Source organism: Babylonia areolata, chromosome 6, assembly GCF_041734735.1.
Source record: "Babylonia areolata isolate BAREFJ2019XMU chromosome 6, ASM4173473v1, whole genome shotgun sequence".
Lineage (NCBI taxonomy): Eukaryota > Metazoa > Mollusca > Gastropoda > Neogastropoda > Buccinidae > Babylonia > Babylonia areolata.
The window spans coordinates 30,276,886-30,295,573 of NC_134881.1; the positions used below are offsets into that span (position 1 = coordinate 30,276,886).

Sequence of the window (18,688 nt, forward strand, 5' to 3'; positions counted from 1 at the left end):
AGACCTCTACCCTCCAATATAAATTGTGCGAGATTCTGACAACCCACTATTTGCTGGGCAAACTGGAACTGGATTCCAGATGGGAAGAGTCAGGTGTGTGACTAAAGCATGTAGTTTTAATAGCAATGTATGTTTTAAAAAAGTAAGAATGTTGGTTTAATTACAACATAATATATTATTTCACACACACACACACACACACACACACATATATATATATATATATATATTGTGTGTGATACCAAGTTTTAACTTTCCAGAAAATGACAAAAATAATATTCCCTAGTTTTCTCTTATCCTATTTGATTTCCCTGGATTTACCTTGCCGTATGATTTAGCAAAAGGAAATGCATCTAAATTATAATAAGTGGTTCTGGCCACTAGACATTTGTCAGTGCAGCCAGCTTTAGAAGATATCTATCTATCTATCTATATTTTTTTTTCTTGTACTTAACGCATCAAAGAAATTCATATAAGCAACAGCATAACCACATTAAAAAATTCTGAACAAATCATATGAAATTGATTCATAAAACAAAATACTTTTAGAGTATGTAAAGTTACACAAATATCATATTTTATATCAAAACATTTCATCCTTTCTGAAGCCAGTCTCACTGTGTTAAGGTATGGGGTGTATCTGTGTGAATTATCGTTAGTGGGCATGTTTCCAGTACTGGTAAAGAAAATGAAAAAAACAAGTATGATTCTTAATACTAGATAAAAATTCAGTATGAATCCCCTCACAGTGAGAAGATTATCAATCTAAATCATCAAAAAATATGATCATTTACTAACTGTATGGCTGTACCCAGAAAGAGCGCTAGACTTCATTCCTGGGGATATGTGGTTCAGTTACCAGCAGGACATGGTGGGCGAAGGATGGAGATAATTCTGATCTTCCACCTGAATATTTATGGGCACACCTGCCCAAACTAACGCTTGCACAAGATCAAATAAACACATTAAATATCTGTGGGAAATGGAAACACCAATATACCCAGCATGAATTTATCCCTAAAAACTTGGGATGGGCTATTTCAATGGAGATGTGAGAGGTGTCATACCCAGGACTCCTCCGCACAACAACCAGGACATCGCGAGGACCAGCCTGGACCAACAGCCAGGACTCCACCACCCAAGAACAGCCAGGACGCAGCGTGGACCACCCTCAAAATGCAAACACAGATACGCCAGCAGCTAGGACACAACGAGGATCCCCCTTGGACTGGCAACCAGGACTATGCCCCCTCAGGACCACAGGTCCAACGCCTCGACCACATCACCCCTCACGGATAAGACCACAATCACGAACAACTTGACCTTAAGGGCGAAACGCCAGTAGGTCGTTAAACTCACTCAGGTGTCATACGTGTAAAAAAAAAAAAAATATATATATATATATATACATATATATATATATATATATATATAATTAAAAAAAGGAGAGAATGTGGAAGTGTGATATCTCTGACTGATTTCTGAGACTTTTTAAAAGCACGTGATTAAAAAATACATGCCTTTCTGAAAACAAAAAACAAAAACAAAACAAAACAAAAAAGACTGGATAATTTTTTTTTATTTTTGAGATCCAGTGGTTCATGTTCTGTCTCAACAGTCAGAGTGGTTGGGTTTTAACAGTCCAAAATCTTTTTTTTTTCCATTACAGAATAAAGAGCAGACGCTTTCAAACCAAACTTATACAACACACTTGTTTTATGTTTTAATGTTCAGGTCAGTGTTTTGGTGGGTTTTTTTTTTTTTTTTTTTTTTTTTTAATAAGCAATTCTGATGTTTCCTTTTTTTTTCTTCTTCTTCTTTTTTTCTTTCTTTTTTAATGGATGTTCACATTGCCTTAGTATATATTAAACACTTCTGATTTCCTCTTACTGTACACAGTGCCACTTCAATCTGACAGGTGTTCCACAGGATGGTAGCTTTTAATGGCAAATAATGTACCAAGGTACAAATGACAGCTCTTCTTTTCGACTTCACGTGATATATGTGTATAACAAGCTCACCCCATGCAACTAAATTACATTTACAGCACTGTGATGGAAGCTTAATTGTGATTAAATTTCCAACAAGAAAAAGTCTCCCCCTGGTATAAAATTATAATAAGATGAGAACTAAGATACTAAATAAGTGCTTCCTTTGAGTATTAAAGTAAACTTCTCTCTCTCTCAGTATCGGTCACTAACACACACACACACACACACACACACTCATGTATCAAAGAAGCTGTATCAAGCTGAAGACACAGATTACCTACCACATGGTTCCTAGCACATACAGAAATACTAATAGCCTGTATCAAAAAGTACATCATTTTTAAATTCGTTCACAGTAATTCTTTAAAAAAAAAAAAAAAAAGGTGGGAATCAGGACACAACCACCACATATTCCTAAACTAACAGTGAATGAACACAATTGTTGTACACAACCAATACAGCATTCACAACTGACTCATTTGTCACGGAGGCCTTTCTTCTCTTTCATACCTTTTCCTTTCCATATTCTGCGACTTACATGCTCATGCGTTTTCCTCAAGCTTTGACCACAGCTGCTAAATGAGTGTATTTACAAAACGTTTCTTCTCACAGCAAACCAAATCAAATATACAGGGGTTCACAAAAGTTAAGGATCACTTGGGAACCTGCACAGTTCTCTTCTCAAGGGCATGGTAACATGGTGCTGAAATTCTGACAGGGAAGTATGCAGCCAAAGTTACGAGCACCACTCATAATAACTAGAGGTGCTTTCCAGCTGTTGCACTTCCGTTTTCTTTACAATGTAAGTTGCCAAAGTAATGAGCACCACTCATAATAACTAGAGGTGCTTTCTTTCTTTTGCACTTCCGTTTTCTTTACAATGTAAATTCAAAGTTACTATTTTAAAAAGCACTGAATAACTGTCAATCTTTGGATGAAACATTGATTTTTCAAACACGTTTTTCAAGCTGTTCATGATGCATATATGACTGAAACAGCCGTCAGTGTACTCGGTAGACCAAAGCACCTTGCATAATTCAAATCATCTCTTGACTTTTAAAAAAAGAGTATTAGAAACTTTTTTTCCCCTGTTAATAACACACAGTAATTTTTTCACATCACTGAACTTTTAAGAAGTATGCAACAGCCATCAATGGCAACCTCCACTCTGCAGGTCTGGAGGTCTGTTGGCCGTTGTCTTCTTTCTGAGCAGCTGACTGACATTTTATTTTATTTCATTATCACATTGTTAGTGCACAGTTTTCCTTTCACTATACCACCCATAAATATCATCATATTTTATAGTTTGTAAGTAGCAGTACCTTACAGACTAAGAATGATGGTAATCTCTGAATCAGCTTGACTAAACGACGAGTTCTTTCACTCAGAAAACATCTCAGCAATGCAAAAATCTCTCCAATGTGTAGTTCACTTTAAAACAAAATGTTTTTTCTAGCGCTGAACACGTTTCATAAAGAAGCGACATAAATCCATAACGTAATAATAAACTGCAGTGTATTCCCCTCCTCATCCTTTATCTAAATTCCTGCTAGCTCATCTGATGGTATTTATTCAAGTAAATTCAAGACTCGAATACATAAATGGATGTGTGTGAATGCCTGGTATGTGATTTGTTTATGCACACATTTCATGCTACAGACATATTTTATTAATTTGATTATTATCATCATTATCATAATCATTACAACTGTCATCATAGGGTGCAGTTGAAGGCACCAGTACTTACAGCTAAATGAAGAAGAAGAAAAAGTAAAAAGATGAATAAATAAGAACTTTTTTTTTTTAATAAAACAACCAAAAAACAAGACAATGCGGTTCTGACACACCAACCACGCACATGCCTGTGTAAACGCTTGGATTCACTTGTGCTCGCTCGTGTATGACGGAGATCGCTTTCTCACTGTTGCTGCTGATGCTGCTACTCCATAAAGTCCATCACTTCCTCCAGCTCTCTTTGCTTGGCTTGTTTGTGGGCCCACCTCTGCTCCATCACCGAGGCTGAGGTCTGCCATTTCTCGTGGAAGATCTGCTTTTTGTCCACTGGGCAGAACTTTCCCGCTGAGAGAAAAAGGGTGGAATGAATCAATGAATTATCATAATGTTTGAACATGGATTTTGTAATAACAATTTTTAAAAGTTTATTTTTCTGCAGCTTTCTCTTTCGCTGTCTCTCTCTGTCTCTCTCTTTCTCATACTCACATACCTTTTGTACCTCATAATTAAGTGTACATACACACAAAGTTACACACACACACACATGCACACACACACACATGCAAGCATGCATACATACACAAACACATATACACACACAGTTAGACCTTCCCCCTTCACTCATCTTTAACCTTTTAACCAATATGATGCCAAGCAACCGTTAACAATCTCTCACATGACACACCTAGTGCCACGTAGAGTCCCAAAAAATATGTACCTTTGTGAAAAAAGCAGCGAAGTACTTAGACACTAAGATTATCAGCACGAAATGATGTCTTGCTTTTTCCATTGACACATATTACCGAAGAAACAACAGTGTTTTGTTGTTGTTGTTTTCAGAGAATTGGATCTCTTCTCTTCCCTCCCTGTATACCTTTCTCTCTTTCTCTGACAAATCATCCAGTGTTGCCAGTATTCCAGCACTATCCTCATCAGAACCTGAACTCGAATTGGCTAAGTTTATTCTGAGGCTTTAAAAGTAGGTAATTTTGCATTGATGGCAACTTGAAAACAAACGTTCCTGACAGACCAGCCACCGTGGCGAAGTGGTTAGCGTTTCGGCCCGTGGCCGGCTCCTACCCAGAGTTAAGTGTGCTGTGGGCTTAAATGGGAAGACTGGGACCACACAGTCGAGTGTCATCCACTTCAAGGATGCGTCTTTGGGTGTGTTGCTCTAATTACCTGACCAACACCGCAAGTGTCTGTATCTCTCGGGTCTGGTTAACACCAGGATATCATTATGACAGGAAGCGTAGAGTACAGCCTTGTCACACAGTCCCAAACCAAAATGGACCTCCATAGCAACATCATCATCATCATAGTCATCCTTCTCCTCCTTCATCATCATCAATATAAACAAAACAGTCTCAAAGTCTGTGGCCTTTCATGCCCTGCTCTCATGGTGACCTCAGTTTCGATACCCCTCCACTTCTGTGCTTTGGGTGACTCCTGTCAATGTCTTCAGTGTCGGCAGATTCATGGGGGGTTGTTGTTTGAGGGACGTGGTGGCGGTCTCCACTCTGGGAGGGACGCTCACTCAGTCTGGCTCCGCGACTAAGCCATTATTGTCGTTAGTAGGGGCATGGATGTTCAGTGCTGGCACTTTAGTTGGCCCAGCGAAAGTTCATGAACCCAGGAAGTAGGGCATGGATATAAATAAACGTGGCTGACAAACAGGCCGTGCCAGCGGCACTCGCTGTACGCTTGTTCAGCGGTAAATCTGCTTTGTTTCTTTCGCGCATCATCTTCCCGGATGGATTGGAAATAACGACAAAAGAAGTGGGTTTCTACAAAGAATGCAAAATGAGCTTTCTATTGACTCCAAACACAATATATTTTCTTACATAGCAATTGTTGCGGCAACGGTTGAAACATACATGAAGAAAGAGAAGAGAAGGTCAAGCAGAAACATGATCGCAAAAATCGTAAAATTTAAATCCCTTTCTAAGAAAACATACGCTTATTACAATGAAATCGTAAAAATCACCAGAACATTTAGCATGCCTGCATGCAGATCAGCCCACCCTTTTGAGTTGTAGATTTGTTCTTGTCAGCACAACAAGTGTTTAAATGAACACACTGTAGCATGGTGAGTGCAAGCAGCAGGGGCATGGAGAGCAGGGTGAGTGTAATCTCTGCAGGAAATGTGTGGATGCTGTGGAAGCGAGAAAAGTGGGGCAGGGGCTGCGGGGCCAAGTGAAACAAAGAAGGCAGTGTCCAGGTTTGGCACGCGGGGCCAGAAATACCGCGGTGAATGCGCCGGCCAATGCAGAGTGTGGTGGGAAAGTCTGGCATTAAAAAAAGTTTGACCCCAGACGCTAGACGCTGCTCGGAAACTAAAGAGGTGGATTTTGTGCTCAGCTGAGCAGCCGTGGGGGGCTTAGTAGGTGGTGTCCTAAGTACATTAAATCAAAACAGGAACCACTGAACACCACTGAAGTGACTCAGCAGCAGTGCAGGGTCTCCTCTGGTGTGTGGCCTCCTGGCGACCTAACATCGATGGTTCCCTGCGGACTGCCGACGCTGGAACTGTGACGGATGAACCCTGGTGTGGCCGTGTATGGGGGAATCTAAATGAGCAGTGTGGGAGTAATGCCACTGAGACAGTGCAGATGATGGGGCAGAAGAAAAAAAAAAAAAGTTCCTAACAGGTAAAAACATGTGGATGTCTGTGTACCTGTAGTGCAGTAGTTGTCAAGCCCATGGAGGACTTGTTTGATTCGTACTGTTATATGATATGCACTCAGTGCACGTGTGTGCGCGTGTGCACATGCGTGCGTGTGTGTGTACACAATCAGGCTATTCCTGAAACTGAATGTAATGTGAAAATCAATACTGTTTGTTGATCAAGAAAATGTTCTCTGTGTTTTCATATATGGTTAGTGATTTTGTGTTTCATATCTGATATCCTTTGCACCCTGTATTTTTCTCATCCTTTTTTTTAGGACCAACATATCTAAAAACAACAGAGATTCATACTTTGTTCTCTTCCTGTGAGTCTTACCTGCAAATGGAGGTGTTTTCATGTATTTGTCTAAACATCTGAAGTGGAACAGATGGCCACAGTATACTCGCTCTATGCCAAACTGTCTTCCTGATAGATCCTGAAAACACCAAAATGCAAAATCTCTAATGAGAATGCAAGTGTGTTAGAGTGTACATGTTTCTCATGTGTGTGCATGTCATCACATGTGTATCTGGGAATAAATGTGTGTGCAAGCATACATGCGCATCTTCATGAGTGTGAGCACAATCTACACACACACACACACACACACACACACACACAGATATATATATATATATATATATATATATATATACACACACACACATACATATACATATATATGTAGAGGGAGAGAGACAGAGATAGAGAGAGAGAAAAAAAAAGTCTCTTTTTGTCTTAAAAACTTATATTTGTAGCAAATTATATATATATTGTCTATTCAAAGCCACAACCACATATCTCCCTTTTTTGTGCAATTTTGGTTAGTTTGTTTGCACAAACATAGTATGCGCAAACAGCTATATTCATATGTTGAATAATCAGTGAGACTGAAAGTCACCTAATAAGTGGTATGTTGCATTATAGCTCTTCACCCTATTCTTGTGTCCGTCTTCTGTGTATCTGATACATATTTCCTCTTTCCTGTTTTCATAACAACTAACAGAAATATAGGATTTTTAAACAAGACATGGGGAAAAAATCCCAAAAACGATGACTGAACTGTTTTATCCATGCCATTCCATTTTCCATAGGAGTTATGTCAGGAAAGTTAACATGTTTAGCTATCAGAAAGGAAATTTTCTATCTAAAGTTACGTTTAAATAACATACTTACCATGACCCACTAGTGCAGACTCCGGCAGGGGTCTGACATTCCTGTCCTGTGCAAACTACTATCTGCCTATGCAGAGAAAACGAAAGTAGCTACGGCCGATAACCTCCCAGAAGTAGGTAACCTCCCCTTTTCCCCCCTGACTAACGCCCTCTTTTTACGGCAATTTGCCGCAACCAGCACAGTGTGCAGGGAGAACAGAAAGCGGGGAGGAATGGGAGGGTCTTAAATGTGGGTCACGGTAAGTATGTTATCTAAACGTAATTTTAGGTAGAAAATTTCCTTTTAATTACACATACTTAACCGTGACCCACTAGTGCAGAATGGCACGACAAGGTGGAGGGCTCGTCTGTTCTATCGCCAGTGCGCTGTGATGGCGTGTTGTGTGACCACCGCAGAGGCAACGCCTCTTGAGCCATCATCCCTAAAGCGACAGACGTCCCTCAAGTAGAATTCGATGAAGGTAGAGTGTACTGTGTCACCTAAGGATATTGGTGCGGGCAAAGAAGACAGAGGTCCGCAGCTGTATTGTGTGAGAGAGGTCTGTGGACCACGGCTGTGCTGATAAATGTAGCGCAAAGAAAATCGGGTCGGTGTGTTGAATCCACACTTTACTGAGAGCCCTTCGAACCAAAGGAAGGGAAGGAAACACATACCCAATAGGGTTGTCTCACTTGAGCGCGGTTGAGCGGCAATGCAAGGAGGTGTACATGTGGTGTGATCTGATGATTTCATATCGGGTGTGGGCCGATAGTGAAAGTGATATATGTGTTTGAAGGAAGCTGTGGCATGAGACAGAGGTAGGCCACCATGTTGGGCTTGCCTTAGGCATGACAGCCAGATCTGTAGAGCTCCTCCATGCGAGCTGACAGGTGACAGGCGCTCCCACCGCCACTTTTCTGTCGTTGCCAACAGCACTGGCATGTTGCCTATGCATAGGATGGCAGACATTTGGCAACAAGAGACTTGAGGTCCCTTGTGTCTCTGGGACAGGGCTGTGTACTTGCCCAGGTAGGTACCATCACGAAGGGGCATACGGAAGGCTTGGTGGCTTCTCTACCTGAGTGTGGCATGTTGAAGCAACCTGCAGAAAGTTGTCCGCAGTCAATGGCTGGGATGGATCAGGCTGTGGGAGTGCACTTCATGTGCCTGCAGGTCACTGAGTCTCATTCTGTGGTGGAATTCCTAATGGAAGAGGGTTTCCATGGGGAAAATTTCCGCTGAAGGTTCTTTTGTGAGAAAGGGGACCGGATCCATGACAGGCTTCTGGCTGTGTGTGGTGCGCACTAAGTCTGGGATGGAGCGGGGCGGGGGCAGGGAGGAAAGTGGCTCTAGATGTTCTGTACTGGCCATTTACATAAAATCACTGATCTGACATACGTTTTCAGTATGGCCAACAGCAAAATGTGAGCTGTATTATCAGTGGTTTCTGAATTGCAAAGAGAAATCATTTGCAGCTTAGTCTTTCATTAAGGACTATGTCTCTCAGACTAGAAGTCAAATTGCACTGGGAATTAGTGCTGTAGCCTTGGGGGCTAACTAGCCTTTGGGATCCATCCCAATGGTGAGTCCTAAGGCCCTTTTGATCGAGGGACCGGGGATGCAACTTGGGCAAAACACTCTCTACTATAAATTGTATAATCAAATTCCAGCCCGAACAGTAGGGACAGTAGTTGCCTCCTCTGCTGTTCTGATGGTCATTGTCGTACACGACTGATTATCATATACTGGTCCTAGGAGGACACCAATCAGCATGGGTAAATCAGGAAACAGCTGCTGTGTGCTTGAGGGATGAAGGTGTCCACCATGCAGGTTATGCTGAAATGTAAGGAAGCTGGAAGGAGTTGATGGGGTCTTGTGGTGCAACCGTGTGTCTGAAAGACATGGTGCTTGCTTCCAAAGTGACAAAGTCATCCTCTGACAGGCCCTTGACTGAAGGCTGGGGCTCCATGATGGGATAGCCTGCCTAGGCTAGAAATCCCTGGAAGTGTCTCATTGGAAAGACAGTGCTTGAGAAGGAATGCCCATCTGTAACCACAGCAGTGATTGTGTGTTGAGGCTGAAAGGATCGGGCAGGGAAGACCAAGTGCAGAAATTGCTTTCAAACGCCAATTGTTTGAGACATCAACGCTGGATCTCTATTCAAGCAAGGTGCTTGGATGCGGCATCTGCCATGTTGGTATGAGTGGGCAGAAAGAATCCAGCACTGCCGAAGTTCACCTGTACCTGCTCTGTGGGCGAGGGGTGGTGAAGGTGCAAGGTGTGGCACCGGGAAGCAGAGTGGTGCATAATTGCTGCAGCAAGTTAGCAATGAGTTGCTGATTGTTTGGTTGAGCAGCTTGCTGAGACGCCATTAATGGTTGGGAAACAGCAGCAATCCACGCTGTGGTAGATGGGGTCATCACCGCATAGCTTGGTGGGACCGTGCATGCACCCACACTGTAGGCGAGGAGCAGTGCCGGTGAAAGGGAAATAACTGCAGCGGTCACTGGCAAGGGTGCCGAAGCAGGGGTTGCCTCCCTTGGATCGGGCGCTCCGGACAAGGGGGAGGGTGCAGGCGTATGGGCGAGCGTGTCCCCTAGTGGTCCACCTTCCTCTCTACACATGGGGAGGGCATCCCTACATGCCTCAGTCGCCATTGGATCCGAGACGGTCGAGGCATGCCGCATTGGGGGGTCGCGTGATCCGATGTCACGGCCGCCACCATGGACGCATCGCACATAGGGCCCAGTCTAGCGTGCGGATCCATAGCAAGCACAATCTTTTTTTCTTTTCTTTTTATGGTGTTGTTTCCCCAACAGGATTGTGGCACATTCCATTGGTGCAACTGTGGGTATGGGCAAAGAGATAGAGGAGGTTGACTCATGCACTGCCGACTGGCAGTGCTGAAAAAACGTGGATCGCGTCAAGTGCGTTCGCGGATCGATAAAAATGACATTAAAGGCAGCACTGACCTGAGTGTGGGGCAACTAACCTGTAAAAGTCACCAGAGGAGGTGTAGGAGGTGGTGGAGGTCTGGAGTTGACTGGAGGGAGTGGAGGAAATGGAAAAGGCGTTGGCGTTGTTGAGAGGGCCAGAAGTAGAGGGCCCAGAGTGTCAGCGAATCGATTGCAATCGCGCCTTAATTTTAGCGCGATCGCCCAATAGAGCTATATAATTATGTGACCTGGTTGGAGACATAATTTGACAAAAAACAAGAACGCCAGAGAATCGACAGACAGAAAATACAAAAAAAAAACTTAGCCGTATGAAGAGCACAGAAACAGGAGTCATGATGGCTGCTGGAAAAAGAGGGCGCTAGTCAGGGGGAAAAAGGGGAGGTTACCTACTTCCGGGAGGTTATCGGCCGTAGCTACTTTCGTTTTCTCTGCATAGGCGGATAGTAGTTTGCACAGGACAGGAATGTCAGACCCCTGCCGGAGTCTGCACTAGTGGGTCACGGTTAAGTATGTGTAATTAAAAATATTTCTCTCATATCTAATTATTCTACCCTGACAAACCTAATTAGGCTGAGATGCCTGTACACACAACCACGCTAGGTAAAAGAAAATATTCCAACAAAGACCACCTCTTTCTTATGATTAAAATAAGAAGTCAGAATAGCATCATTATCATTTAAAAGATCTGTACAGTGTAACACTGTCTGCAAAAATGAAACCTTGGACACAGGATCAAACTGCTTGCATGTAAAATAACATCCACCTGTTTCAGGGTTCCCACGGACATGAATAAACAAAATTCCAGCTATACATTTTCCAGATCAAATGAAAATTTTCCATACCAAAAACAAAGCCACAATTTTGCCTGCTACCCCACTGATGAAAGAGATTGGTATATACATGTTTCCCAGTTCTGATGTTTAATTTTCATAACTTTGGTTGTTGTTTTTTTATTGTTTGTTTTTTAAATGCATTAAGCTCTTTATGATACTGGTCATGGCTTTTACCACAACTGAAGACTTTCACAGACCCTAAAAAATAAAAATAAAACACACAAAAAACATATTTTCCCCAGACTTTTTCAGCCCTGGAAATGGTTTGTCTTTCCAAGACTTTTCCAGACTTGCATGACTGTACAAACCTTGTGTTTCCTCAACTCCAACCTTCAGGGTGAAACTCACCGTGGGCTCTGGAGGCAGGATCTGTTTTTTACACAGGGAGCAGGACTCCATTGGGTAGCGTCTCATGCAGTCCTTGATGAGGTACTCACACACCGGCTGGATGGAGGGCTTAGGTGCAAAGGGAGGGTCTCTGATAACATAGGTAAAGAATGTTGTTGTCTTTACAATGTGATTAACTACAAGCTTTCTTTTCCAATAATGCAGAAGTGGTTTACTCATGCTCCTTATGATATTATAATGCCACCACTCGCTTTCGCCTTACCCTAGATACCATTACTGTAATAGTTGACACAACTGATGCTGTTGCTATGTTACAACTGGTCCAGGCTATTTATTATTAATGTCATCTTAAATCATCATGATTACTACAATCATTAATGTGTAAACATTGATTGATTGAATGATTGGACAAATCTTCCTTCTTTTTTTTTTTTCTTTTTTTTTTTGTGGTTGTTGTTGATGTTGTTGTTGTTACAGATTTGTTTTGCCTTGTTTAGTCTGTTTTGTTTTGTTTTATCTCGCTCTCTGTAGTGGAAGATGCTACTGTTCGTTTTATATTGTTTGTTTCATACTATTCTCTGTATTGTATACATGTTTTTTGGAAAAATTTTTAAAAAGTTTAAAAAAAAAAAAAAAACATAGGTAAAGAAGTTCAAATCTATACAATTTTTTTTTTAAACATCTTGAAGCAAACTTCTCAATACATTGGGTGCATCCCTGAAATCATCAGTTTTCTCTTACACAAATTCTCTCAACATGTCCCACATGTTACATTTATGTACATGTTTAAAAAAAAAAAATAAACAGAATCTATCAGTTTTCACACATCACACATTCTACAACATTTATATTCATGCTATATGAAAACCAAAAAGAATCTATAACAATTTTCACACATCACATTTTCTACGATATTCATGTACATGCTTTATGAAAACCAAAAAGAATCTATAACAATTTTCACACATCACATATCCTATGATATTCATGTGCACGCTTCACAAAAACAAAAACGATTCTAACCATTTTATTCAGTTTGGTTCACAACTATGCAAGTTCTGCCATTATGAAAATTTTGGGGAACTGGGTGCAAGTTGTGTTACACATTACACGTGGTGTTAGACATGTACTGATTGGCCGAGTCAGCTGGCACACATAATCAAACCATGAATGATTCCTAAGTGGCACCTTCTCATAAGGTATAATAGGGTATAATCCCATGAGGAAGAAGTGGAAATAAAGGATGGTGTCTGACATCCTAAACTGACTCTTACCCTTATCTCAGTGAGAAAATAGCCATTCTCTAATAAGCACACTTCTCAGCAGCAGTCAAAGGTTGAACAAAACAATAACAAAACAAAAAAAAAGATACATGATACACAATATCTCACTTTGGTTTCTTTTTCAGAGGAGGCTGCACACACTGCCTGGCGATTTCTATGGCCTGGGCCTGGAAATTGACCTTCAGGAAGTTGGGCAAGTTGTGTTCCGATATCTCTACCCTGGAAAAACCCAGCGCCAAAGTAGTGCAACAGACATGCTTCTCTCGTCAGAAACATATTATTCTAATCACAGTAGTGCTCAACACACTTCTACCCTGTAAACATCAAAGCAAACCTATTGCAGTAAATATCATGACTGATTGTATCTTCAATTCAAAGTTCAGTACAAAAACAAAACAAAAAAGAAAGAAAAGAAAAAAAAAGACATCTTTATAACAGTTGAGTTCTGTAAACATGCTAAACAAACTAACACAAACCCATAATAATACTTCTGCTTACTTCAATCAGCATCTAAGGATGAAAATGTTCTATTTGTACATGTACAAGAACTACGCTTTGTGCAAACCTTAATTGTAAAGTGGTAGCATTTTCCTCCCCCCCCCCCCACCCCCCTCACCCTCTTGATACTAGATAATGTATATCTGTGAAACAATTTTTTTTTCAGTTTTTTCTTCTTTTTTGAGTAATCAAATCATACTACGGACGACAGTGTCAATGGTAATACAACACACAGTACACAACAAACATAACACAATACAATTCTAATCCCCAACACCGCCAGCAGTTTACATTCACATGGACTTACACTATCTGCTGCAAAGGATATGTTTCTGGTACTGAAAGTACAACAGTCAGGAAATATTTCAGCTGACGAAGCTTGAGCACAATCTGGGATGTCTTCTGTTTTAACTTGATTTCATCTTCTGGTGTGAGGAGGTCTTTTTTGATGAAGGCAATTTCTTCGCTGCATACAGACAGAGGGTTTTCGTCTATGAACGTCTTGACAAAATTGACCATGTGTACCACCTGAAAGTATAATAATTAAAAAAAATTTTTAATTTTTTTTAATGACACTGAATCAACTGTTGTACAAAATCAGTTAGTTATCATAGGTAAATGTAAAATCATCATCTGTGTCTATAGAATTTTATAGGTAAATGTAAAATGAAAATGTAAAATCATCATCTTTGTTTATAAAAGTTCATGGATAAATGTAAAATGACTTTCCTTGTATATGAGGGTGTGGGTTTTTTTCTAATAACAATAAGAAAAAAAGTTATCTGTATACTTTTGATTACTTATAATAGTTTAGGTACAGTTACAATACAAATGTCTTATTTGGAAAGCATCAATGAACCCCCCCACCCCCCACCCCCCACCCCCCCTTTTTTTATATTTTTTTTACTCATTAACATTTGCGATTTTCAAATAGAAATTATGCAGTCCTCTTCACTAAAGTCAACCATTTTTCAAAGTCAAGGAGAAAAAAAATCATAATAAAATCTGAAATTTAGGTAATGCTTGCTTTAAAAAGAAACATGATAATGATGAGAAATACCATGCATAAGTATAATGTGGACTCACTGCTCAACAGTGAAATTCACTGCAGCCTCACCATCAGATTAGCTGATGCATTATATACCATACCGTAACAAGAACATTGACTGTTCAAACTTGGTAGTCAAAAATAAAGAATGCTAAAAAAGGAAAATTTTACTGTTTATGTAGATCTAGGATAAGTCAACCTTCCATTAAGATCAACAAACCAGTACCTTCCATGACTCAATGCTCTGATATATATATGTAGATATATATCACTATCAGTATGTTATTCAGTCTCAAGCCATCTGTCTCATCAACATTTTGTTTCTACTCTCAAATAATACACAGTTCTCATTTATTAACCACACACTAACAAGGGAATAGCCAATACAAAAAAAAAAAAAAAAAAAAAAAAACAAACCATTAGCAAACAAAAATCCAAAAAAAATGTTAGAATTTTCTGATTATACCTGCCGCTGACCAACAAGTTTTTTTGTTTCTGCTTCACAAACTGAGCCGAGTCCCATGAGTAACTTATGAGCCAACGTTTTGCTGTTGAGCTCCACCACCAATGGTTCATGGGGATACTTGGATGGGAACAGGCACGTAATATTAATCTGTTTGTGCTCCGTCTTCCTGCAAACATATCATTGAAATTCAAGGTACTTCCTTCTATAGGTTATAAATCTATGAATTAGGAGGGGAAAACAGAACATTTGTTCGATTGTTAGTCAATGATGGCCTTGTGCACACATTTGTGTATGTGTCCAGTCATGCATGGTCCAATAATTAATATCTTACTGAACAGGACACACAAAACAATTTTCATTCCCAACCTCCCTCTCTCTTTCCTCTCTCTTTCCCTCTATCTCAGACACACACCTATACCACAATACACACATTTATAACCAAATACACATAATGTTTTGGAGTAAACAAACTTCATAATATTTTCTTATTACTTAGCAAGAAATCTTTCCCCAATATTCACACACTGTAGGGAAAGGTATTGGGGTGAAAAGAGGAATAATAACAAACACAAACAGATCAAGGGACAGTTCTTACAACTAACTGCTTTAGGAAGAAGTGAAGTGCAACACGAGTGCTGAAGCTCATCATGGAACAACTTATAGTTTCTTCTTCTTTGGGGAAGGAGTGATTGACAAACATAGTTCAAACAGACAAAGGGACTACTGAAACTGATCTTACTGTCTTACTTTATCTCCACTTTCACCAGGTCTACAACAGCAGCAATCAGCTTTGTGTCAGGAATTTCCGGCACTTTCTGTTTCACCTGCACCAGCTCTCCTTGTATCACTCGCAGTCGTTCATCGCAGTCGATTCCCTGGCTGTCTGCCATCTGTTACCACTGCTGGGTGACTTTAGTCAGCTGTCAATCATCAGATCTCCTGTGAAAAACAGAAGACAAAACAATATTCAACAGCAACAACAGAACAACAAAAAAAGAAGAAAAAATGTATAGCATACTGTGAGTGCACTTTCGTGCAAACATATCTCTTTATCTCTGTGTGTGTGTGTGTGTGTGTGTGTGTGTGTTTATATTGTAAAATTTTTAACTTATGTAAACTGTACTGTGTATACAAGTGAACACATGCATGAGAGTGGGAGAGGGTGGCATGAATGCATGTATATGAATGGTGTGAATGCATCTAAGAGAGAGAGAGAAGTGTGTGTGTGTGTGTGTGTGTGTGTGTGTGTGTGTTTGTGTGTGTCCTGTCTGTCTGTGTCTCTGTCTGCCTGTCCGTCTGTCTGTTACAGTGTATGTGTGTGTACATTAGACATTCAATTTTTTAAGGACTTACTTGAATTTAAGTCTGTGTGTGTGTGTGTGTGTGTGTGTGTGTGTGTTTTCGGGATGGGAATAACGGAATGTCAATGCTTGATGAGTTCAAGAATCATACCTTTGGTGAGTCTGTCACAGACTCACTGGCTTTGGCAATCTTGGGCCAGCTGTCAAGATGTATCCACCAAGTTTCTGAAATTCGTTATAAATCATCAAGAGCAGAACGGCTGAAATGCATTTACATTTCAGTAAATTCAAATGATGTTTCACTAGGTATTCTAGACAGGAAATCAAAATTTACCTTTCTCCAATAAGATACTATCGTAAAAAAAAAAATTAATAAATAAATACATAAATAAAAAGTTAGACGATTTCACCATCCCTCTCTATCTTGTTTCGTTGTCAAGCTGTTCTCAAAACACCGGACTTACTTTATGGAAAACAGCGGCACTGATCTTTTTTGTTGACGATCCACGAACGTGTAGACTTTCGAATCTTTCAAATAGAAATAGGTCAACAGAAAGACACCGCAGAATAATTAAATCTTGATCTAGACCTGTGTTCGCCAGTCTGGGATTGGCAATCACAACAAGAAACCGGAAATGGTGTTCTTCTATGGATTGTACCCCCTTTTCTTGGTGCCAGCACTTATCGTTCTTTGAACAAGGTTGGAACAGGCACTGTTGATACTGCTTCAGGTCAATAGCTGGTGCAGACGGTGTTTCTTATTTGCAGTGTTCAAAACGTGACACTTAATTTTTCTCAATAAAGGAAACAATTGAATGATGTTACATGGAATAACTTATGTTGTCATCACATGATTCAGTAACAAGAAAATTAGATGTATACAATTTTACAAAGGTTTTGTTGTTTGTTTAATCTAGCAATACTTTTAAAATCAGAGAAATAAAGTGATTGTTAAAATCGGGAATGGATCAGTTTGATAAGAAACCAAAATCCGAGGTGTTATTTTGAAGTTTGAATTGATGTTTACAGGACTAATATCAGGTATATTGCATGCTTACTAGACCACAAAAAAGCAATAATTGATTGGAGCATATTAAAGCTTCATGAAACCAGCATTGTTCTTACACTAACACTAGTACTACTACAACTGCTGCAATTCTTCTTCACTGTAAAGTGAAGACCAAAATTTGAACAGGGACTAGATCATGGGATCAACCAGAATTTGAACTCCCACCTGATGGTGTGCAATCAGTCCTGCTATATGTACCTCTGCAGTCTCTCTGGGTCTATGTTCTCCCAAATTTTCTTTCAGCCACATCAAAGTTCCTCAAGGTCTCTCCCCCCCCCCTCCCCATGTCTATGTTCCATATAATTTAAAGTCAATGAAAGTTGTTAACCCTCCAGGTCAGTATTCCCCTGTTTTCTGGGTCTCCCAGGCCTGTGTTCCTTAAAATTTTCTTTCAGCCAGGATTAAGTTCATCCAGGTCTATAAGAGTAGGTCCCCAGGTCTACATTCCCACTAGGTCTATATACCCAGGTCAACATCCACCAGGTCTGGCACCACTGCTGACCGCTATTGACAGACTACCCTTAAAAGTACTCAGATTGTGTTTTGTCACATCTGTGCATTTTTATGTTTTGGTGGTTGTTTAACCTTAGCCTCAGTTACAACTACTGACCACAGCTGACCACTAACAAACAGTGTTCAGCTTGCATTTTTACTTTGTGACAGTTATACAGTATTTGGACATTTTGAGAGGATTTTACCATCAGCTAACCACTTAAAATAACTGCTGGCAATTACCGACTACTACATGCCACTGGTGACCACAACTGGCCACTTGTTAAAGTGTTAAGATTTTGTTGTTCTGTCATGTTTGTGTTTTATTATGAAGAATTGGAATGTTTATTACCATTAACTGACCACTATATCCTGCAAGATTGCATCATATTGTGACATCAATGCAGTATTGGGACTTCTTGGCAGAATTTGACCTTAACCTGACCACTTTATACTAACTACTGCTGACCATTGCTGGCTGTTACAGATCACTGCCAAAGTTTTCTGAATGCAGCATTTTATTGCTCATCCAGTTTTAAGACTTATTGACCTACTTTGGCTCTTCACTGACCATTCCCCAAAATATTCATGCAGTTTGCATTATGTTAACATCTATCCTCATTTTGAGTATAGTCTTATGCAATATGAGTACTTTTTGACCAGTTTTGACCACTGCTTACCACTGACCAGTACCCAAAAGTGTATGTATGAAAACTTTGATGAAACATAATGGACCTGGGGGACCATAGACCAGGGAGATAAAGACCCCAAGAAACATAGACCTGGAGAAATACAGACCTCAAGAAACATAGACCTTGATGAATACAGATCTTGGGGAACATAGA

General features: G+C 40.2%; 1 protein-coding gene across 1 annotated transcript; it reads right to left on the reverse strand.

Annotated features, from left to right (window-relative positions):
* Nucleotides 1-1,741: 1,741 nt before the first annotated feature.
* On the reverse strand, nt 1,742-16,922 carry LOC143282914 (uncharacterized). The gene is made up of 9 exons (XM_076588799.1): nt 16,747-16,922; nt 16,434-16,507; nt 15,729-15,920; nt 14,982-15,147; nt 13,775-13,995; nt 13,078-13,188; nt 11,687-11,816; nt 6,730-6,829; nt 1,742-4,070 (listed from the first exon to the last, which is right to left on the reverse strand). The coding sequence occupies exons 3-9, from the start codon at nt 15,869-15,871 to the stop codon at nt 3,931-3,933; spliced, it is 1,011 nt and encodes a 336-aa protein (XP_076444914.1). The 5' UTR covers nt 15,872-15,920; nt 16,434-16,507; nt 16,747-16,922; the 3' UTR covers nt 1,742-3,930.
* Nucleotides 16,923-18,688: the final 1,766 nt, after the last annotated feature.

What these genes read in the sequence shown, in the direction of transcription:
- LOC143282914 (XM_076588799.1), bottom strand. Translation starts at nt 15,871, where the DNA reads ATGGCAGACAGCCAGGGAATCGACTGCGATGAACGACTGCGAGTGATA. An exon ending in TATCCTTTGCAGCAGATAGT is followed by an intron (nt 13,189 to 13,774) that starts GTAAGTCCATGT and finishes GGGTTTTTCCAG; the next exon opens with GGTAGAGATATCGGAACACA. An exon ending in CCTCTGAAAAAGAAACCAAA is followed by an intron (nt 11,817 to 13,077) that starts GTGAGATATTGT and finishes CTATGTTATCAG; the next exon opens with AGACCCTCCCTTTGCACCTA.